The 24,615-nt window shown below is 32.7% G+C and overlaps 1 protein-coding gene across 4 annotated transcripts; it reads left to right on the top strand.

Annotated features, from left to right (window-relative positions):
- Positions 1 to 812: 812 nt before the first annotated feature.
- Positions 813 to 24,339, top strand: LOC113401341 (mucin-5AC-like). 4 transcript variants are annotated; one of them, XM_026641216.2, is made up of 11 exons: positions 813 to 938; positions 1,182 to 1,290; positions 15,367 to 16,323; positions 16,571 to 16,747; positions 17,147 to 17,811; positions 18,347 to 18,447; positions 19,962 to 20,065; positions 20,350 to 20,505; positions 20,644 to 20,815; positions 22,304 to 22,459; positions 22,699 to 24,339. In XM_026641216.2, the coding sequence occupies exons 2-11, from the start codon at positions 1,271 to 1,273 to the stop codon at positions 22,912 to 22,914; spliced, it is 2,724 nt and encodes a 907-aa protein (XP_026497001.1). In that variant the 5' UTR covers positions 813 to 938; positions 1,182 to 1,270; the 3' UTR covers positions 22,915 to 24,339. The 4 variants fall into 4 exon arrangements, with proteins under 4 accessions (XP_026497001.1, XP_026496991.1, XP_026497010.1 ...); XM_026641206.2 differs by having other exon boundaries at positions 19,959 to 20,065; XM_026641233.2 differs by having other exon boundaries at positions 903 to 1,039; positions 19,959 to 20,065.
- The last annotated feature ends 276 nt before the right edge of the window (positions 24,340 to 24,615 follow it).

Raw genomic sequence — 24,615 nt, 5'->3', positions numbered from 1 at the left:
ATTTTCTATTATAGCTATAGCATATTATAATGTTTTTAATTCACTCTTTTTTTTTCTTGACGCAAGGTTTTCTAGGCTCATTTTTGATTTATTTATATCTAGGTGTTAATTCCAGCGAGTCCATCACCATCGAATAATTTTGGATATGTATTAAGCGTTTTAAAAAAAGGTGATGTTTTATTATTATTGATAATTATTGTTCGATAATATTTACGGGATATTTCCAAACATAGCAATTATATCTTTTTTTAGTTTACCAATGTGAAGTATAAGGTTGATATGTTAAGATTTGAAAAAAAAAATAGTTTAATGAATTAAGGACGCAATCGTTCTTGTACAACTTCTAAATATTTTGTCAACAAATGCTCTTTAACAAACTTTTATTTGGTTCCACGTGAATGATGTTTGAGTACTTAACCACTTTATAGAGCTAAATAATGGAAACTCTTGGAATGCCCTCAAATCGATGACTTGTAGCTTGGGCTTAGAGATCCGTAAAACAACTTAAGTAAATAAAATAATGTATAAGTCTTGACTTAACTTAACTATACTTTACATAATAAATTTGAATACATATTATGTCAAGTATAATAAGTAGGAAACACAATATTTCTTATTTACTTAATTGTTTTAACATACAATAATTGGAATATTAAAAAAAGGCTAAAATATGTTACTTAACATTCGAATTTGTTATTGTATAATTTTATGTGGTTAGCACACCCATATGTTAAAGCTATAGACATAAAGACGTGGTGTAGGGTTATTTGGTGGTGACAGGGTGGTTGGTATGGTGGTGAGTTGAATTGGTGATAGGGGGCAGCAGGCGCAGTGCATGTGGGCGCGCGGCTATAAGTAAGAGCCGCGCACGCGGCGACGAGGTTAGTCGCCGTTCGGCAGCGCGTCGCCATCGGTGTTACGCCCCAGTCTAATCCCCGGTGCGTCCCTTCTCCCTCCGAACTCAGTCGTCCCCTCACGCACTCGCCTTTCTCACACGACCGGCGATCCTCGCTTGCACAACCTAGTTCAAAACCGAAAGGTCGCCGCTATTGGCATTTAAACGCTCTCTGACATTAATGTTGCATTTAAATGTGCGATTCAGCTTCCTCATTGAGCTTCACTGTCGCAACTGTGTGTCGTTTGGGAAAGGCGCGTGTGCTGACGTGAGGTTTCTGTTGCAGCCAGCAGCCCGAGTGAGCCGGGCCGTGCGCTTCGCACACGTTTTTCGCACGCAACTCGCGCTCGCAGCTCTAAGCAGCTGATCCTCGTCATGGACTCCAGGATAGTGCTGTGAGTAGATTAATTTAATTGATAATTTCAATTGTTTATACGTGTTCGACATTTTTTTAATTATATCAATAAATGGTTATTATGTGACTATTTCGTAATAGCTATTTTTGCATCATAACTTTCTAACGGATTTTAATTATGTTAAAAATAGCGTATCATAACTCGTCGCGCACATTGTCACTTTCATCGAATGTTTGCATAGGTGAAGCGCGCGACCACCGGGTAGAGCTTTACGTAACTTAGCGCTATTCGTCGGGGTGTGAGGCATCTCGTATCGCCGATATGGCGAAAATAATATGATCTGATTTCTTGTGTGGAAATCAGGTGTTGGTTGCTTAACGCCAAGTAACTGACATCACGAATGAGGGCGCGTGTTTCTCAATGAAGGCTGCGAAATATTGCTTTTAAAATATGCACGACTAAGCGCGCACAATGTCTCCTTAGCGAGCGCCCAGGTGCGCTTTCCATATTTTCATACTCATACTCTCCAACAACCAAAAAGCACGCTGTTTTATTATTAAATATAATAATTTTGCGGTCACCGCAAATTTGTGGCACCATTGTAGGAGCTTTCCATCGCGGGAAACTTCCTCGGCCGCAACGTTCATTACGAACTTTTTCTAAGGTAGCTGTCGACCTAAAGTACTTTCAATATATATAAAATAATGTCTATTCAAGGTTGTAAATGTTCAATACAATCAGCGCTATATTTCTAATGATAAAATAAGAATGTATGTTTCAACGCGCATGCAATTATCAATCGTTTGTTTGAGTTGGAATGTGGTGAAGGGCGGTAGGTGCATCCGTCATCCGTGTTTGACATTGTTGAGCATATTACTTAATATTTCTATAATTGTGACACAATAACCTTCGTAATTCACTTAAAGAGCTAATTAATATGTATTGACACGTTTAGTAAGAAGATAAAATATAATTAATTATGCAATACTCATAAAACAACGTAGATTTTATTATTTACCATGTATTTAGCAACAGTCACCCGACCAAGTCACTAACGTCATACATAATGAATAGCAAGAAATATTAAGAATTATTAGTTTACTTATTAATTTAGTTTATTAATGACGTTCTTCTGTTAATAAATAAAGTAAAAATTATTCCATTATAACAAATTATTTATTATAAAACTAAAAAACCTTTCATGTTCACATTCGAGAAAACATAACTGATTTTCACATATTATGATATTATCGACTATATGTTAACCATTCATAAGTTTGGTCTAGCGTTTTCCGGTTAAATTCCCGCTACAATCATTAGTATTCATCAAGTTGATTTCAGTTCCGGTGTGGATGTTGTCGGTTAAAAGCTTTACTGTATAAATAATTGCTTCTAAATAATAATACAAATACACCTATAGTATTGAACCTCGTACAAATCTTAATAAACTGATAGTGTAAAACATAAGTAAAAGGTATTTTGAATTGTCAATATAAAAATGAATATTATATGACTTGGCCTTGTATTTAAAACCAATCCCTTCGTATTTTTCGTTACATAAATACCCATGAACTGCCTATTTATTGTGTAGAATGGCTGAAATACAACAAAATATGAATTAGATAGCTACAGAGCAAAATTAAACAATCATTTCGCGATAATTTCCATAGAACGGACATAACAGTCAGTTCGCACTTACGGACACATGTGGTAATTTCTTCGTGTTCATTGTTTCACTTTCGCTGTTAAAACGAAACTTAGTTTACCATTTTGTCATCGCCTATGCGTGATTCGGTCCCTCTCTTTTTGAATACAAATCAGTATATATTGGAATTTCTCTGCGATACAGATTCGGGCGTACGTAACACTAAGAAGTAAAAAGAAAGTTGTAATAGATATTTATATCACGTTTACGATCGAAGTAAGCGGAGACGACGTCACTTATAAATGAAAAACTTGTAAAATAAATAATCAGCAATAAATACACTAAAATCAATATATTTATATTTTTATGGGTAGCTAAATAGTTAAAATATTTTTTTATAAAATATTAATTATTAATTACAACTGTCTTTAATAAATTCGGATATATATAATAATGAATGATATGAAATTAATATATAACATATATGTCATATTAGAACAAAATTAACATATTTATTATATCATAATATTATACTTTTCGTTTAGTAAAATAATGAAAACAGCACCTATTTACGTGCATAAAGTATGTTAGGCAATTATTTAATCATGCTCAACTCCTAATACGTTTTTTTTTCTTTATACATATATAGTAATATGTGTTTCTAACGGTCTATAATAATTTTATATAAAGAAACTTGAAAAGCGATATAATAGCGATCATCAGTCCATTTGCTCACGGATATCCTACAGTCACACAAGTTTCCCCGGATCACACCGGTGTCGCAAGTTTCAGACGTTTTACGCGTAAGAGTCGCGCTCGGACCGGTCTCATCCGCTCTCGCAGCATCGCATCTCGTCTTCATCTGACCTTCACTTTCGCTTTTAACACGTATTTGCACGAGCGCGCGTGAAAAACTCACCATCTTCGTATTACTATTGTTTCTATTTATAATACTTAGGTCTCAAACTATACAATTTTATTGTTTCCTGTTTAAGACACACCATCGATTTTAATATTGACCAATTTTATATTTTGTTGCACTTGCTTATCTTTTTTGAACTTCGCTTGTCCAAGCGTTGTCACGAAGCGATGTCGATCTATAATATATCCTAGGTAATTATTGTAAATGTTTAAATAGTTTATTGTATGCGTTGTATCGTATAAATGAAATTACAAGCTAATAGTTGCGAAAGTGCAATTAGTTGTGTGATCCCAGCCAAACATGTCGCATCTGCGAGCGCCGCCACCAGCGCGCCCGCAGATGCTTCACGCCACAGCCTTCCAGCCCACAAGCGCTTTCGCTTCTCGCATAGTTAGCTATAAACGTGAAGTCATCGCATACCATTGATCTCTCATAATTCTGTGACTAAGTCAGCCTTGCGTAACTATTTATTTACTAAAATAGACAATGTTTTGTTGCCCTCGTTAATTTTTCATCAAAAATGTTAATGATAGAAAATGAAGTATATACAACCAAACTAGTCAGTATGTCTTTATTTGCCGAGCCGAGTGATTTAGGTTGAATGTAAGTTTAAATACAATTCGGGCGTAATTGAATTCGGTAATGATTTGGAGTGCGGGCGAGTTTAATTCTTTGCACTTTCTACATCTAGTGGAGCGATATGTCAAGGGCAACTGGTGGCGGCGACAACGTGGCAGGTCACGACCCATCGACACCCGCTAATCCGTCCATGCTTACGCAACTCCCAAAACTTGTTGTTGACTCGACTACAGCTTGATTATTATGACCTATTCAACGATCCGCCACGACTAGCATCATCGAACCTGTTTTAAAACTATAATGGTCTGCTGGCTCCCAAGTAATATTTTCGCAACTCACTAGTTTCAGCGCGGTCAAGCTCGTAGCGATAAATTACTGCAGGATTTTCTTTTTAAATAAACCTTATCGGTTGGAGTTTTTTCATTAATTTATGGATCTCAGAAGGCATGACCTAGCATTCTCGGTCGCGCCTTCAACACTCTATTTATAAATATCTCCAAGGAAACGTATTCATTTCCTACTTCAATTTAAAAGTAAATTCAGTGTATTCTAGTGATATATTATTAAACAGCATTTATTTGTAAATAAATTTAAAAATATAGTTAATTAGACTATTCGTATTTCATGTGTGATATATTTATAAAGCGACGCTGAGCTATATATATATACATCTTAAAAAAAGGAAGAATGCCAATATGGCGTCTATCTGAATACATAACCGATTATTTTATTTTCCTTTTAAATTAAAATGAATCTTACTACAAATAGAACTATCGATGATCCGTATCATATTGGAAATTTTACTTCAGAGCAGTTATGCACGGCTCCGCGTTCGTTGAAGTCTTTCTTGAAAATATCTAAATGTTAAAAACAAATAATGTAAAACGTTTCATAACTGTCAGTTTATATAATGTGATTAATTGTGAAAGCATCGCTACAGCAATAGAGGATATAACTATTAATATCTTGTCATGCACGTGTCGCCGACAGTAGGCAATTTATATATCAACTTTGCGATAAACTGGAAACTACTTAATAATATTCAACCTGAATGACCTTCCGCAAGCTTAGAATACCTACTAAGTTCTTTATTTGGCAAATTCCTGAGGTCGTTTGATATTTCATTAAATTACAAATTAAGCCGTTGAAGTTGTTTTGATTGATTTAAATACGGTCAAAGCGTAAATTTGGACTTGTTTATTTTGATGAATATTCAGTAACTACTTTAAAGTTCCAACTAGGATAGTCTATTTAGTTTTGTTTTAGAGTTTGTTATATCGACTCGACATCAGTCATTACGTAAATCTTCACTATTGTATTAAGATATTTCGTCACACCCACATCACACGGTGAGAGCAGACGGAGAAGCCTCATAATAAAACTGACATTGGATAAACTATTGCATCAGTGACAATAAGCAGGTCCGGGTTCATTCCCGGGCCGGCAGCGACTGAGAACGCATCGCAATATGTATCTTAATGTTTTGTGTTCATCACTTTCGGCATCAACAAGTTTCACTTTCGAGCCGATGACCTTTTGAGGAATTTATTGTGAGATAACAGATGAATAAAACATAATGTTATTTGTTTCATTATAAGAATTCGAATTCTCTCTTTCAGTATTAATTAATAATAAACAAACTGCTGCTTTTAATTCATTTTTGCAATAACTCGTATCCGTTTTGTTACATTGTATCAGCCTATTCGATAAACTCTCTGAAACTGAAAGTCTTCGCATGATTGGTACCGTTTTTCGACCTTGGCTCGATATAGGCCCATGGTCTGCAACAAATGTTATGCAATTCGTTTGCAAACAAAGATTTCGATCAAAAGTCGCTTGCTAATACTTAACGCTAACGTATTATGCGGCAGCTTACCGGTTTTCTCGGTGAAATATTGTTCGCGTTCCTGTATACTGTATATTTTTAAAAACTGAGTTGAAGAATTAATTATGTAATTTAAATTCGTAACCATTCAAATCTAGATTTCCATTACGTGTAATAAGTTAAAAAAATATTTATTTTTATATAACGTGTCATATTTCTAGCTGAATTCGATGAAGTTTTACAAGGGTGCGGCATATTGTCGCAGTTCTTACGCATGAGCAGTTCCTGTTTACGAAACATGTTTTATGTCGGCATTGTGGTAAAAGTTGAATTTCTGCTCAGGGAAGCATTTAGCAAAAAAATAACCTTGAGCTTACTTTTTAGCGGCTCTTCTAGGGACCAGGGAACACTTTGAGAGAAAATTACAATAAACATTAATATTTTTACAATTATATTAACCTAAATAACGTATTAACAATCATACTGAGTACATAGATACATATTCTTCGATAATAAAGTACGTTCTTTATTTCAAAATGTTTCATATAACTATTTCGTTTATGTATTCCAACGAAGTCCGCCTGCAATATTTTCATGTCAGGCGTAGACGCTATGTGCGTGCCGTGGATATTCACTGAGCTTTGAGATTCGACGCATGCGCACAACTCGACGACGATTTACGTCAACTTACCTACCGTTATAAACGCCGCGTTTCCATGCTACGGCTTCTACATTATCAAACAGATTGTTATTATATTATATGCTATTTATTTATTCAATTAATTTTACAAAACATCATTAAAAGTAAATAATAATTACAACTCGAAAAATACATTATACAAGTCTTTTAACATTTTGTGTGAATTTATTCAATAGAGACGTTTAAAAGACCACTATGTAAATGATATCGGTACAAGGTTGCCTACTCCACGCTACATTCTTCGTTAGGCTCACAGTAATGCCAGAGACGTTTAAAGTACTTGCAGTACTTACAAATGAAACATTATATATTATTATTTATTTAAAAGATACGAGCAAGTGTTTACTACGCTATAACGACATGACATTTATTATATACAAATTATGATATTATCCCTAAACTAAAGCCTTATGGATTTATTTGGATTGAACTTACATATAATTCTTATTATAGCTACATTAACTTAGTAAACTATCCTCGAAGCAAAGCCAGTTACTTCAAGGTGGACGAAACTGTAGAAAAACAACACTTTGCTGCGCACGCGAACGGAGCTCAAATTTTGGAAAGCAGTTAATACATATGTAGTGCTTTATAAGTGAGCTTAAGTTCCATAAATGCTGAAGTTAAAACAATCTCGCCACTTGATCATGATACTTAGTTTTCATTGTTCAAACAAGTGCTCATTGTTTGCTGTCTTACATTTATTTCATCGTCACGCTTGTTGAATAATAGGCTGTAACTACAATTATTATTTAATAAACAATCATAATTTTTCTTTAGCTTGCATTAATATATATTATATAAAAATAATTCATATTTAATAATATGATATTAAGAAATTTTACGAAATATGCCTTAGTGTCATAATATTACATTAATTTACAATTGTTTTTAGTTTATAGCATAAGTTTGTTAGAGTTCGGATCACGCGCAACGTTTTAATTGCAACGTGACTACAATTTAGTTGAGCCCAGGGTTGATGAACCGTATCACCGTAATGCGTAACGAATAAAACTTACTGAATTATTGTCCCTCTACAACTTTTATTGATGAGCAATAAAATATGGCAAACAATATTGATCATATGTTAACTAAAATCAGTTTTTAATTTTTTTTGTCAGCACCAGATAATAATCAACACTCGACGGCGACACCATCTCAATTCAACAAAAAATTAAAAGAGTGAATGTAGACGTTTCATAGAGATATTTTTTTTACACGGTGAAAAATATGATAGAAATTCTTGTATCAGATACGGAATATCGGAATTTATTCAATATCCATTCGCAAAATGATGTCGGATTCTTAAATTTAATTATACTTGAAGGTCGCTTAATAAGATATTCAATTCATAAGGAAATTATAATATCATTTGTTGTTCCACTTTTAATTTTATTTTGTCATAGTTTTTATGTGCAAAGACCATTGGCACTTACTATTATATTAATTTATAATAGCTGAATTATTACACGGGAAATTTTATTATAATTTTAATAAATATTTTTATCGAATCTAATATTTCTTTTGCACAACATTTAAGTTGCAATTAAAGTCTAAATGTAAAAATCAAATGCCATTTCTTAAGAAACTTCTATCTCCATTCATCTATCTGTTTCACACGCATGCATGACTGAAAGAGACAAAAACAATCGGGCAATTGGCTACGCTTACATATTTGCCTCCGTACGTTCACCGGCGACCTCGGAGCTCGAGGTATGACAGACCAGACCTTGTCTCACGATACAGATTTACAATATCTACATTTACTGTCGCCTGCATCACTGCACTCCACGTTCAAATCACGTGAATAGATGATGCAGGAAGTTATAGTCAGTAGTCGATGTTGTGGTAGTGGAATTGTACTCTACTCATATTACGTACCGGCAAAGAAAGGCGTTCCTGCGATGTTATCTACCGAACACGAACGGAATAAGCATTCGCTTCTCTGACCAATTCTTGTACTTTATTCTTATATTATAATAAATGTATAATCGCCTTTAAGATTGTGTATTGATTTATTTTATCGGGGTAAAGGTTTTGGGCCCATTGGTAATATGGTATTCTAGTATCTGCCAGTCTGGTACGAACCACATTGTTATATGGTTCGTACCAGAGAGTTACTTTTTTTCCTCCATATGGCAATATTTTTTTATACTGTATTGCGAATTAAAGGGTAAGTGAGCCCCTTTTATTAGGACCACAAGTGACAACACAACTAATGGCGCATTGGCGTAAGGGATGCTTAATATTTCTTACAATTACAATGTATATGGGTAGCGGTGATCTTCAGATGGCACAATGCCTGTTGACCTTCACATTTTAAAATTAAATTATAATTCTATATTATTTAATATATAATATTAAGATTTCACAAAACTGACTGATTGCTTTATACCTTAGTTTCCAACATGTATAAAACCAACGAGTTTTATAGGGATTGCGACAACTGACCATTGAGTAAGAACAACTCAATAATATTTAAGTTTCTTGATATGACTTACACTTTGCCACATGCTAAGAGTTGATCCGAGCAGTCGCTTAATATTATTTTACAATATAACTTTCTAGTATCAAGTCGTAAGACATGGTAGTCGTAATTATGTACGATCACTTTTATACCAAGTTCAGCGCATTGAAAGCGGATGTTTTCTAATTAATAATTAACGCTGCGTGTTATTTAATCACACACAAGAATTAAGAAACGGCATATAAAATACATTTGAATTATTACTTTACTAGTGTGTTTGTACACGATTGAATGAACACAAAATGGGTTCAACGTAACGGTTACTGTAATTACAGTCTTCCACGACAAGTATAAAAAGATTACTCTATTGTTAAAACTTAGATTGACTGATTACATATTTTAAGTAAACAGTTTAGCATAAGATTCATTATTAAAATTAAACATTTTCTCTAATAGCTTTATCTAAATGCACACAGCAGATATGCAAGATTGTGTCATTTTTAATTAGTAGAGTTTGAGATACGAAAAATTATAGCAATTATCATGTCAAAAAATGATAACTTTATGATTGGAAGATTTTATTAAGGAAAATGAAGTAGTAAACAGGATGAAGAATGTGTTCGTGATGTTTAAAGATGCTAACCAGTATTCAGCACAGAGGCTTATGTAAGATCGACATCCGGATAGATTAAATAAACTCGTGTCCGGGTTTCTCTGAGTCACATTTTTTCTGTTTTTGGCGCCGTGATAATATTTTTAAAGCAATATCATGCACTTGTAAGGAACTCGTTTAAGCCAGTGACATGTCTTTATTACCCGAATGGTGACTGTGCAAATGTTAAAATTAGGAAATACTGCGACAACGTTTTCTCAATTTGTCCAAGATTATGATTATCTATTGTATATTGTAAAGCTGAAGAATTTGTTTTTTGTTTATTTAATTGCGCGTATCTCAGTATCAGTATCTGTCAGTCCGATTTGAAAAAAACTTAATTGTCCTTTTTATCGAAAATGTTTATAAACCAAATTATGTTCCGACCGACGCTAACGGAGAAGTTACGTTTAACGTGAAACCGTGCGGAACACCTAGTGGATTAATAAAAATATTTTCATGCAGGATGTATTCATTTTGTGAAGTTCATGTTTGTAATTTTATTTGTGAATCAGAGTAATTAACCGAATCTTAGCGTTTCGTTTCAGTAATATTTACGTTCCGAACTAACAACCAACTATTCAAAACTTCTTTTAAAATATCTCTGAAAAAAACTCATGTGAATTGTTTTTTTTATTTAATATTCATAGACTTCAAAAACAGATTTATTTCTTGCGTAACGTTTTTATAAGTACAGGTTATGATAGTTTCTGAATATTCTGATTTTATTTAAGTCGAGTTCTGTCAAGAACAAAATCGAAAACAAGGACAAAATCACGGCAGATAAATTAAATTTGGTATTGGTCTTGTATTAGGTAATATTTGAAAACGATTACGACTGTTGTTAAGTTAATTTCGTAAATAACCTTGCCTGAAGTCCGGGTTATAGTTTATTTTAGAAAAGATAATGTTGAGCTCTTAAAAAATATATTTAAAATATTATTACAGAATAGTTTCATTTTAAAAACGCTTTTATGATGTAACACGTCGGGTACAATATTATCGTAAACAATCTGAATCCGTCTCAGGCTAAATAACTGATATGGTATGTCGTTGTTGAGTCAGAGGGGACGTCGACCGCTGAATATAAGACTACGAGCACCAGCAAACATAATGTCAATTGAATTACGCACTGCTTAAAATGTTTAAAATAAGAACATCTTCATAGGTTATATAAGAATTTGTTTAGAATATAGTACAATATGAAATTATGTTTTAGTAAACGTACGTTCAGCCCAAATCGAACATAGTTTATTTCAGGAATGCATTGTATTCAGTCGCTTCCTGGGTTTCCTTATATAGTATCATTATTAAATCGTTTTTATGTGTGTTAAATTTTTTGTAGTCCTTATGATGATCAGTTTATATTCCAAATAAGTAGCTTGTATTCCAACTTTAAAACTATCAATAGTAAAAAATATTTCACCTTATCGGTACTCATTAGCCGGTTATTTATCATTCAGCTATAAAAACATAATGTGCCGTGTGGGAAATGAATGAAGTCCTTGACCGACTTCCCGACTGGACTCCCACGAAGTACAATTGCTGTTTTTCACAAAACACATCACCAACTTTTGATAGTCGCCTAACCTGTTCTTATATTTTGTCACAAAATTAAATGTCAACTTTGCATACGATTTCAATGTGTTGGTATTCGGTTAAAGGTTATTCTATTGATTTCATAATTCGTCGTAACATCTTTAGTTTTGGCATACATTGCGAGCGAATACTTGTGAAACGTGTTTTGAGAATAGAATTGAGTTATACCATACTCCATTACTAAATAATTCATATATAATTCCTATGATGTAATTTTTAAAGTAATATAAATTGTTCAGATTCTATAATGAATATAACTTCTATAATTTCAAAGGTAATTTCGCATATTATTATTTATTTTATTAATAGCTGAACATGTTTTAATAAAATGCGATATTAAATTCGTTATTTAGTCAGCTATTGTCTCTCGTTCAATGTTATTATTTGTTTAAAATTTTCGTATCTAAAATCGGCCGTTTCATGGTCGACGACGCTTGTAACAATGACATAACTTGCAACGCTCAATGTTGTCGTATTGTTGTAACCACTCTTAAACTCTGAATAAAGTAATAGCCAACTCAGTAACTAATTAAATTAACGTTCAAGACGATGTAATGAATTCATAGTCAGTTTACAAAATTCTTGCAAACCAAGCAAACAGTTTAGAAATTAGACCGTGGGATGAAACGCAGTTGCAAGGTCTAATTTTGGTTGAAAATAGTAAAATATTACAAACAACTCTTCGCAATGAGTAGATAAATAAATTTAACATCTTTATAAAAAGAAGGATTATAAAATACAAAGCAAAAACATTAAGAGTATGAGGTATATTTTGATAAGTTTATCGTTTTAGTAAATAAGCACATGATTAGTGTATAAAAATAATATTTATAAAATTCTTCAAACTAAGTCAAATATGACATGGCTTTAATTTTCAAGTGGTAGACCATCTTACTCTTTATCAGAAAAATAAATATCTCCAATAGCGACGCTAGCTATGTGTACTAACAGAAATGTACAACGTCGGTTGATATCACAAGGCGTTCCATTCCAAAAGGTCCCACAGAATTGGAAAAGGATAATCCCAGACTTTTTTAAATTGTTCAATAACTTTACATTTCATTTCATACCTTCAATAAAATTAAAGAATCTTTTTCTTCTTCTTAAATTGTATCGCTAATTGAATTGTTCCGTGCTGTTAGCGACATTCATCTTTAAACTTGTACCTTCATTACATTCATTTTAAATATATAATATTAATGTTCATTGCACAAAAAGTCGGATAGTCAGTTTCCCATACAACACATATGATAACTTTTTGTTTACTGACATGTCAATTTTTATTTAAATTGATGGCCATTAGACATTGCTGTCTTCTACTGTCAAGCTTCAAGTATCAAAAATGGCTTCATGGAGCGTTTTGAGGCTTATTAACAATAGAGAAATATTAAATAGCTTTAAAACAAAAATACTAAATGTACCGAACGTAAGATTATCATGTGATGAAAGTCAAAAGTATCGACACAAAACGCTGGCTCTGCAACCTTCGAGGTGGCAATGGCATAAATGTAAAGATATGTTTCATTATTACTTAATGTTGGGATTGATTCCAGTTGGTGCGATCATTTTCTATACAAATGTTTTTATTGGGCCCGCCCAATTGACGCCGACTCCAAAAGATTGTAATCCAGCGCACTGGGAATACTACAGACATCCAATAACCAGATTTATTGCTCGTTATATACATAATAATCCCCAACAGGACTATGAAAAGTTTATGCATTACATAGACGAGGAACAACAAAAATTGAAACTACGCGCTTTAGAAGTAGCTGTCCTAAAAAAAATGAACGAAAGACAAGATTATAAAGCTTATTTTTATAGGCCTGTTTATAATAAATATCTCAGAATTAATAAGGAAGCTGGTGAAAAGATGTACAATAGAATCGGTGATGATTACGAAGAATGATATTCAATTAAATTATTGTAGATGTATTTTATTATTTTGTGTTCTTAATTATTCTAAATAAATCATTAATAACACTTTCTTAAATAACAGTGTCTTTATACACCAAGCTTTATTTATTGATCTAATTTATATTTGATTTCTTAAAGGAAAATACTTTAGAATGTCAAGAATTATTAATAATTCATATAATTATTGTTTTAAAGTTCTATCCTGGTATTATTTATACCAGTTTTATAATATATTGTTTTAATTATAAATCTTTTTAATTTAGGCATAATTAGTTCTCATTGACCAATTTTATCTACGCTTCAATATGTTTTATAATTTCTCACGAGTCATTTTATTACAATATAAACTCATGTTTATATTTGAATTTATAACAAAAACAAGTAAAACTAAAACGGGTTAGATTGTACGGAGAGAAATATTACTGCTCGATTTTATTTTTAAATTCAATTCTCGTAATATTTAAGCAAAGTATGTAATGCGGAAAATAATCATTTTAAGCAGAACACTTTCGTCATCGACCGAGAATTTGAGATAAAACTTGATCAGTAATAAATAAAATAACTATATAATTACTTAGAAACATTTAAACAAGAGCCAAATTACATTACAACTAAGTGACCTCCTGTTGCATTTATGGTTATTAGAAGTTAGCATTTATAAATAATGTTTAAGCAGTTCTACAGCTTCATTGATAGGTCACATTGGAAGTTGCGACAAAAATAATTTGAACGCTCGTTGCTTCTTTAAGGACATTTGTTGTCTCAATATGAAAATACCAATCAATATATCTTTATAGGTCTTCTTAAGGTGGTCTAGTGGGTACTTTAATTGCATACGCTCACCTAGCCTTGCTCTCGGTTCGACCTTACATGTAGTGAAATTGAACCGGTACTTATTGTATACCGGTCTCATTTGACTTGTGTACGGAATTATTGAAGCTTAGTTATTCATTATAATAAAAAAAACTCTACCGTCTATACAATTGAAAGTGCCAAAAATATAATATCAATATACTAAAATAGATATAAAAGCGTTTAATTTTGAAGGATTTCGCTTAATGTAGTTAATAAGAAGTTGAATTACGGAAACGATCGCCTTCCGACTACAGTAATTTGCAGGCGACGCGATATGAATCATTACCCTTATTTAATTATACGTTACCGGGAGTGAACGTTCTTTATTCAACGGATAGTTCCTTTTTTATTTTCAAATGATAATCATATTATTCTATCTTTATATTTCTCTATATTAAATTCTTTATATTATATCTTTATATTATTTAGATACAATTTTAAGTCATACAAGTAAATTAAAAATAGTTAAATCTTTCACGAACGCAACTTATAAAATGCGTGAGAGTGTATTTGCGGCGAAAGTGATTATAATGCTGTTACCCCATCGATTTGCGTTGTATTAGAATGCGCAATGCTTACACCCACGGTCTGATTTGATAAAATTCTCACAGCTATACTCATTTGCTCTTGATGTAATGACTACAATGTTTTGTCTTCTTCCACCATATATTCACATTATTTCTTAGTGACACGTTATTGAGTTCTATTATTTTTACATCTTACCTTACGTATGATAAACTTTAAATTCACACAAATAGGAATGACGAAATATTTAAATGAATCATAGTTCCTTGAGTCGGTTAGCATGCATACACTGGTTTCGTAGACGCAATAGCCAGATGTCGTCTTACTGAGTCACGTTTAACAAAGCACCAAGCTTTGTATGCAACAATAAAAACCTTGAATCAATGGCGGCCTTTAAATTATTAATAAATGTATTTTCCATTGTTACAGATTTTTTCTAATTTCGGTCTTCTGTTTGGCTTTTGGTGAAGTTGATATTATAACCGAACCACGGCCTGGTGAAGAATATGTTCTAGTAAGCTCGGGGCAGCAAACTCCCTTAAGGAATTTTGAAACATCACATAAGATACCTGAAAAACATCCCAACCATAGACTAACGAAACCAGATGAAGGCGAAAAAATATTTAAAAAGTTACATAGTGGAAAAACCAAATATCCGTCGGAGGGTATTATATCAATTGAAGAAGATAAAAAAGCTTCCTTAAAAAAGAGCCAAAAAATTAAAGCTACAGAATCGATAGAAGTCGACATACCATTTTCAAAGTTAGAAGATATTAAAATAAAGGAAAATATCAAAGAACGCGATATAAACCCTAAAATGGCAGTCGCTTTAGAGGCTATGTCAGAATCAGGAAAGTTGAGCAACAATGATGGTACAACTACTCAGAAACCAGTATTGACAACTTCAGCACCGTCTCCCGCTAAAGCATATGACTATATTCCTATTAATTTTGATACAATTGACGACATTAACAGCGGTTTACTTTCCTCTAATGTTAAGTTGGAAACAGCTGGTTCTGAACAAAAACAACATTCACGGATTCAAGTGAAAAAGGGCCCAAATGGCCAAGATTATGAATATGAATATATTTATTATTATTATGACGAGGATGAAGACAGTAAAAAGGAGAATAAGGACAAAGCCCCATCTGCAACTGAAGCAGCTGTCTCAAACTCTCACGATGGTCCGCAAAAAGTTGAAACTGAAAATCAGATAGCAAAGGAAAACAAACCAAAGAGCAAGTATAGTACTATTGATAGATCAAGTGCAACGACAACCACAACGCCTGAAGTCCACAATGAAGTTAATCCGACACCAGCCAGAACTCGCTCTCGCGGTCGTAACATTACACCCGCCCCAGTTGAAGATGAATCACGAGAAGAAAGGTTAGTTCAATTGTTCATTCTAAATTAGTAACAGTATAATTACAGCTTAATGGTGCAGTAGTAGCAGTAGTATGTAGTAGTAGCAGCACAAAAGTAATAGAGGTTATAGTAGCAGAAATGTACGTAATAGTCATTTAACATCACATGCTTCTTGGCGCACGAGTCCATATGGAAGCACTGCACTATGAAGAAAGCACTCGGATAAGAAAAAAAAGTGTACGTACAATACAATAATTTTTCTTATCAGGCTACCGTCGAGTACACGATTTCCTCCTCGTGGTCGCAACTTCGCGACTGCGAGCTCTACAACATACGTTCCTGAGGTATCCTCCGAAACAATAAGGCATCGTGGTCGCTCACAGGTTGACAATGTTGCCGATGAGTCAATTGGTCAAACTAGAAGTAGAACTCGAGCTCATATCAGGTATTGTGTAGTGTTACTAGAATTTTTATTGATCTTCAATATCTGTACTCTCTACTGCTACTTTTATTATTGGCTGCATGGTCTAATTATATTTAAAAAAGGTATTTAAGCTTGGATCGAGAATTACTCATAATGGTGTTTGGCATGTTCATTATGTAAATAAAACATTTCTTTTTATATTTGATATTGGATAAAAAAGCGTTAAAGTAAAATAGTAAATAGTTGTTAATATTCTTGTTTTTAATTTTCTTCATTTCATATTTCTTTCTAATTTTATTTTAATCTGTCTTGATGTCTGTGGTTTACTTTCTTTCGTAATATTGCATCAAAAATAAAGAAAACTCCTAATCGTATAAAGTATATTTGAAATTAATAAAATAAATGTGTTTATTTTTTCAGGCGGCCCAGTTCTGAACTAGTAGACCTTGACAGTTTTAAAACTCATTCAGGTGATATTCCTGCGCCTCATAAAGAACAACCCACAAGATATTCATCAGAAAGTAAAACTACGACTGAAACATCAGAGGATGTCTCTGATACGAACGAACCCTCGCACACTAAAGAATCACAAAGAGAAGGTCACAGTCTTATAAGCGGAATTAGATTCCAAGAAATACTAGACGATTCTAAACTACCGTCAGATTATAAACAAACCACAACATACGAACAGGAAACCACTGAATACACTACCATGACTGCCATGGAAAAGGTCGCATTAGACTTGTACGCTTATTTGGCCGGCGAGAATTTAAACAACGAAATAAGCCCAGCGGGTGATTTAATGAACTTTGATGCGTCAACTACTATTGATGAAGACGCTTGGACAACGGAAATTGTCAGTACAACAGAAGAAGAGACCACGCCTGCAGCTACAACAACAACAACAACCACGACCACTACGACGACAACGACCACTACACCAGCTCCCACAACGACTACCACAGCTGCACCCACACGTCCTTCAAGATTTAAAGGTCGTCCGGGAGCTAGATCACGTGCTCCGAGTAGTGTATCAACAAGTGCTGTGACAGAAGGGCCACAGGAAACATCTACAAGAGCACGAGGTAAACCAATAGCTGTTGTTTTTAGCCGTCTCATCTGGACGATTGGAATGTTTCAGAATACATGTATTCTTTTCATATTTTATTTTTTCACCATATGTTTTTAATGTATGTACATATATAGTATTCTGTTTTTTTTTCTATATAATGTTTTACTTAAGATATTATGCAAAAGCGATTTTTTATTTAGTATTATTTATTATTATAAACATTTCTACTGCGCTTGCTATGCGATATTTGCGAAATTTGTATTATATATAAGTACTTAAAACAGTTGCAAAAGTATAAAGGAATGTCATTCCACTACTCTATAGCCAGTTAATATTTTATGCAGGCAATAGCAACGGTGCCTACACATTGAGGTGATCGGCCGTATCGAAAGATAAATGTGTTCTAAAGTTGTTGCTATTTAAAAAATAAGCCGAACAAAATGGAATTAAAGAATGCACGAAAATTGTCACTTCAATGTGTTGATACCATAAAAAATATTATTATTAGCGTATTACAACACATACAGTAAGTGAGCGTTTGTTGACAGGTCGGTTCGGTAAACCCAACGGAATCCGGAAAACAACAGCTGCCGCCGTTGTTGAAACTTCCACTTCTGCAGCACCAGTTGAAAAACCAGCACAACCAAAGGTTTGCATCTATTTGCTTTTTACATTTTTTGATTGAGCAATTTGTTATAATTATGTAAAGCGACACGCTTAAGCGATTGCCCGCAATGCGAATATGTTTACTTTTAATAATCTTCCTTTTTTAATACTTATTTGATACCTCAAAGATCCTATCATGTGCTTAATAATCGTTTAACTAACATGTTCATACATAATTAACATACATATCATAACCGTATTGTATTGTATCGTTTCTTTCATCTCTTTTTATATGTACGTGTGTAGATAATAACACACTTACCTATATATATGTTAGTCTATTTATTATGAACTCCTTTTTTTATTTAACGAAGCAAATTAAATTAAATTGAAAAAAGTTACGATAGAATATTTTTTAGTTTACAATAAATTATTATTTTAGCTTTGGTTTTATTTTTTTAGGTAAGGTTATGTTCTAATTATTTTTTATTATTGCAATCTGACGAATCATTTATTTTTATTGATCCGATTAGCGGACAACTAGCGTCTCCTATGACGTAACTTAAAAGGCTCTGTATTTAAAATCGGATTGTGTTATAAAATATTTGTTATTTTTATTATAAATCTTAAGAATGTGACGATATCACTTACAATCAAATCTTACTACAAGTTTATTAATTTTTCGTTAAATTGCTCACTATTCATTTAAAAAAATCTCTGATATATCAGTAGACGTATATTCCTTCTATCGCCAAAAACATTATTTTTTATACAAATAATAATTATTTAATAAATAATCATGCTATATCGATCACGCATTTCATTATTAACAACATAGTTATATAGATTCACTTAACATACATATATTTAAACGCTGTTGTATCATTTAAATTTGTATTACGAAGGTAATAATAAGTAACTTTTTATTGCAAATCCCTGGCATACCTTATACGGATAATCACTCGCTCCATCTTTAAATCATATTACATATAAGTATTACGATTTGCAGATACGGTTTAATGTGTTGTCGATATGATAGTTGATATAGAATAGACTGTGTATTAATTCACATTCAATATTCATAGCGATATAACGTGCTAAGTACCCTTTCACTCACGTCATATTATGGGTTAAATTATTGTAAATTGATCAGATAAAAACTTTTAATTTTAGATTGAGATTTTTACGCGTGGTAACACTGAAAATATTTTTTCGTAACTTACAGAAGATGATATGTCTATAAATATTTTGGTACACATGCTGTAGACCGTGAATTGTTTCTTCAACAATTCAGATACACGAACTGATCATCAAAATACATATAAACCTGCATATCATAGTCTATTTAACTATTAAGTTATGGAACATAACCGTTCATATAGATGAATTAGATAAGTAGTTTTGCGTGAATGCGGAAAAAACGAACAACATAAACCTTTCGTCATCATCACATTCTGATATTAATGTTATAAATAAATTATATAACTGCAAATGGTAGGCGAATAAGTAAGGGGTAATATGAACGAATGATGTTATGTTTTCTTGTTTTGTTAGCAGGCATTCGGGCGCCGCGGTCTATTTGCAGGCCGCACTCGACCGAGCACAACTCCTCCTCCAGTGCAAGACGCCGCCAGTGTTGCCAGTGAGTCGTCGGCACCAAGGTTCGTATCGCATAAATAAATGTATTTAGTACAAGGTTTACATGTATATTTACTACTCTCTCGATACTTCAAAAGTATAATGTCAATATAGTATTGTAGTAACATTTACTCTCAATACAAGCTACCAATAAATTATACCCGGTAGAACACGATTGTTAATATTACACCACGATACGATTTATCTTCTTAAGTACCCTACAAGGATTGTTTTATTGACCTTGTATGTATAGGTATTCACTTTAAATTCTGTCATGTATACTATATTTTTTTTGTATTATATAAAGAGCGCGTCTTCGCCCTGGTCTGAGGCGAGTTGCTTCATCGACTACCGCATCAGCTTCGTCCGCTGAAGTAACAGAAACCACAGCTCCCGCTTCAAGCCAAAGCACGGCTTCTGGTGAAGTTGTAGATACAACTCCAACTCCTTCTAGAACTATTGGGTGAGTCACCGCCTTAAGGTTTACGCTAATTAGCTTAAAAGTAATCAGTTTTATATTTTTACTTTCAAGTAGTAAAGAAGTTTTTAAACAATTCAATTTCCTTATATAGAAAATAACATGAATATTTTCATATTATAGCCGTAAACCTGGTGTAAGGCCAGTTTCACTCCGACCTGGGCCTAAGCTTAACATAAGACCTAATCCCCGTTTGAGGCCTGGTTTAACAAGCGCAGCACCAACAGAGGCCGCATCTGAAGCTCCTGCTGAGACTTCCGCACCAGAAGCTCCGGTTACTGAAGCTGAAAATGAGGCAAGACCATTAAAATATTTTCGTACATACAATTTGTATATTCAAAGTTTCAGTAATTTCAAGTTCAACAGAACACATTTTTGTTCGGAAACAAATAATTTTATAACTTAAAAAAGATTTAAAATTTTTAAAAGAAAAAACAATCGTATTTAAATCAAGATAGTTTAGTTTTAATTTTATTAAGATAATTATAAAAAGAAATGATATAGTCAAAATTATTTCGCATAATATAGTATTTCGTAATTCTATTGTCTGATGTAATATTTTATAAATTAGAGCTTGGTTTGTCGAGCATCACACTGGTTATACAATCTCGTAACTGCATCACTTAAGTGTTTAGTAACGTCATCGTGTAGTGAAAGATCGGTCAAATCAATTTTTGATAACACGTACTATTTAAAGCAGACAATAGCAAATAATTGAAAGTAAATCAAGGTTATTTGTTATAACTTCGAATAAAATCAGCCAATTGAGGAATGTTAAAATAATAAATCGAATATTTAGACAAGTCATTTTATTGTAAATATAAGAAATTGTTCTTTTGAAGTGATATAACGTGGACGACTTTCCTGATACAAGAATATTATTACGTACCGTCTTAATAATAATTTACGTAATTAATTCATTTTTAAACAATTTTATTGTTGTTTTATTAAAATTGGATGAAATCTTCGTTCTAATCAGTATGAGTAGTATTCTATTTAAATTTGATATATGTATATAGACCAGACAATGGATAACAGTTGTTATTTACTAAAATTACAAAAAAAAACTATTTTTATCAAGATGTACTCACAATCCAAGTGTTGGATGTTATAAAATAAACATACGCATAATACATATAATTATTGAATGTTACAATTAGGTAAATTTTGTTTGTGTACAATTTACGCATCAACTACTAATCCTGTTGATATGGAACTTTCAAATTATGATATATTGAAAGTTTTAGGACTTACATTGGATATCTGTATGTATCTATCTGAATGTGTTTTTATTGTATCTATCTGTATGTGTTTTTATTTTTTGGGATATTGCCTTATTATGCGAAAGAAGTCTGTGAGATAAAAAAAAACCCTGTAGGTCTAAGTTCTTACCTTACGAACACTGCAAAAACACACAAGAAACAAGTAAAAATCTATTACGTAATTTTATGTAGATTTCTAATCTACTAACTATCTAACTAACTATCACTATATAAATATCAAAAGAAAAATCATTTACACTATTACAACATTTTTAATAAATAAGTTAGAATATCTATAAAAATTATGGTCTTACATTTTATTTTATTTTTTCGGAGATATTATAGAATATTGAAATAATACGATGTAATGACGGGAATATACCTGTTTATTTAGGCTAGAAATAAATTATTTTAACAAAATTTTATCGATAAATGCTGTTTCTTTAATGAATTGCAACATTCGTTTTGAGAGTACAACTTTATCTATTTATAATACATATTGATGTGTTGAATGGCTATAGAGTGCCTCGCCCTCGCCGGCTACCGAGCAACCTCGTGGCGTGTTGAAACTGCGCAACCGCTTACAAGTGTCACCATCGCCAAAGCCCCGAGTTGCAGTTACCCCGCCGCCTCGTCGTCCTAACCCACTTTTAAAGAAGAGACTACCTTCCACTGAGGTAACGTTTCATGAAGTACTATTTAAATATCCTATCATACCTATGTAAATGATAATTGATTTCGATGTTACTTTTGTGTCTATCATAAGTGCCAAATATAATCTTATTGATACAACTACGTCCCATTCTGATAGTATTAATATATCTTATCTCTATTATACAAATTATCGATAATTTATACTACAACAATACTTACAAAATAATCATCTGCAAACCGACCATTCTATTATCACCAACAGGCTACCACGGAGGCGCCAAAGAAGTCAACAGAGACTACAGAGGAATCCACTAGTGCAGAGAAGAGCGAGGCCGAGGCGGAAACGGAAGCACAGCCAACGGAGAGCACGCCAGCGCCACAACTGCGTGGCCTCGACGCACTAATCGCCAGGAGGCGCGCAGCTGGTATCGGCACTCGGCCAGTCCGTCCAGTACGAGGCGCTAGGTTCCACAACTAATTTCTCGTCCAAAATAACCAGCTATTCTATGACGGCGCTCACCGAGGAACTCATGTGTAAAATCTCAATCGTCGTTTATTCCGTTTGACGCCACCGCTAGTTACTTTTCCTTTGAAAACCTGAAAACAAATTTCATCTTACTCGTAGCTTGTTACTTTCCTTGATTGGTCGTAAATTTGTATATTTAAACGTTTCACAAATTTTGCGGCTGGTAAAGCAAGTAACAATAAAAAAACTGACTAGATTAGGTCTTTATGTATCACCTTTGATAATACGATGGATATTTATATTGTAATAAATAAATAATTAGCAGATTTCTTATACGAAGAAAGATAATGTAAACGACGAAATCGTTTCTGGTATGATTCCTCGGTGACACATTTAAAGCCTGTCGTTTAGTCAAATTATTCCCCTAACTGCCTAGAGATTACTCTTACTTCTTTTTTTTTTCAGTAATAGTTGTATAATTACGTATAATTAGATGTATAGTTTATGATGTTTAAATTGTTTTATAGTGTTTCGACACCTAAACGTTTAATTAAGAACTTTCTTTCGATATCCTAAAATATTTGCATTATGTACATATTAGAAGTAAATTTTATTATGAGTAGGTTTATGTCCAAGGTTTGATTTTCAAAGCAAGCCGCATTTTGTCGTCTCATAAACCAAATTACTAACCATCGAAATCCATTTCACGTGGACATATCCTAATCGCCAAAGTAGGTATCCATAAGACTAGGGATACAGTTTTCTTTAAGAATGCCCTTCAATTTAATCCATTTTAAAAATGACATTCTATTTAACTTCTGCTAGTATATTTAAATAGGTATATTATTAAAGAATTCAACATACAACAACGAGCAGCGGTGCTACTTAATTTGACCAGGTATCTCGTAAATGACTTAACTAAGAAATAAAATACATTAAATTATATTGGAAATATTATCACTAATAATAATCTTCATACGAAATATTTTTAACCTTTGTAGGAAATATTATTTCTTTATTTAGCAAACTCTGTTAAAAATGATTGATCTTGTTTAATTATATGTATACATTGATTTACTACATATGTATACATTGATTTTAAGTATTGTAGACATGTAAAATCATTATGTACGTAATTATATTACATAATGAATTAAATATCTAAGTGTGGATTGTTATAAAATAAATATACGCATAATACTTATAATTAATGAATATTACAATTTGATACACAACGGTATATAATCAATTGTCTTTATTTATTATATTAAGTGGTCAAAATGTTATAGGGCTTAAGTAAGAAAGTTGTTAATAAAATTCGTTCCGTCAACACTCATCGATTTGACTAGAAACGTCTGCTAATGCACTGATAGTTAGTGCCATCGTGATATGTTTTGTATCTGTCGTAAGTGTGATAATAAACTAAATATTAAGATATGTTTTAAATGGTTTTATTATACCTTTGCTATAAAAAAAAATTAATATATTATCGTGCCCTAAGTACGAGACCAAATACATATTATGTGCTCGATTTTTTTAACACATTCAGTGTTAAAAAAAATCGATGAAAAAAAAACGATGTGAACTGATTAATCGGCAGATAAGGGTTTAATTGCATTCTTAAATATATAGATACATACTTATTTATCACTTTAAATTAGTAGGGCGCAAATGCGCTAGCTAATTTAAAAGCCCAAAACAAACACACTTGCC

This window comes from Vanessa tameamea, chromosome Z (assembly GCF_037043105.1).
Source record: "Vanessa tameamea isolate UH-Manoa-2023 chromosome Z, ilVanTame1 primary haplotype, whole genome shotgun sequence".
Taxonomy (NCBI): Eukaryota; Metazoa; Arthropoda; class Insecta; order Lepidoptera; family Nymphalidae; genus Vanessa; species Vanessa tameamea.
Note: the sequence above shows the minus strand (reverse complement) of the source record. Positions and strands in the feature narration are given on the sequence as shown.

Coding starts and splice junctions, on each gene's coding strand:
- LOC113401341 (XM_026641206.2), top strand. CDS start 1,271: ATGGACTCCAGGATAGTGCT. Junction 17,812..18,346: donor AACATCTACAAGAGCACGAG/GTAAACCAATAG, acceptor GTTTGTTGACAG/GTCGGTTCGGTAAACCCAAC. Junction 20,506..20,643: donor ACTCCTTCTAGAACTATTGG/GTGAGTCACCGC, acceptor TTCATATTATAG/CCGTAAACCTGGTGTAAGGC.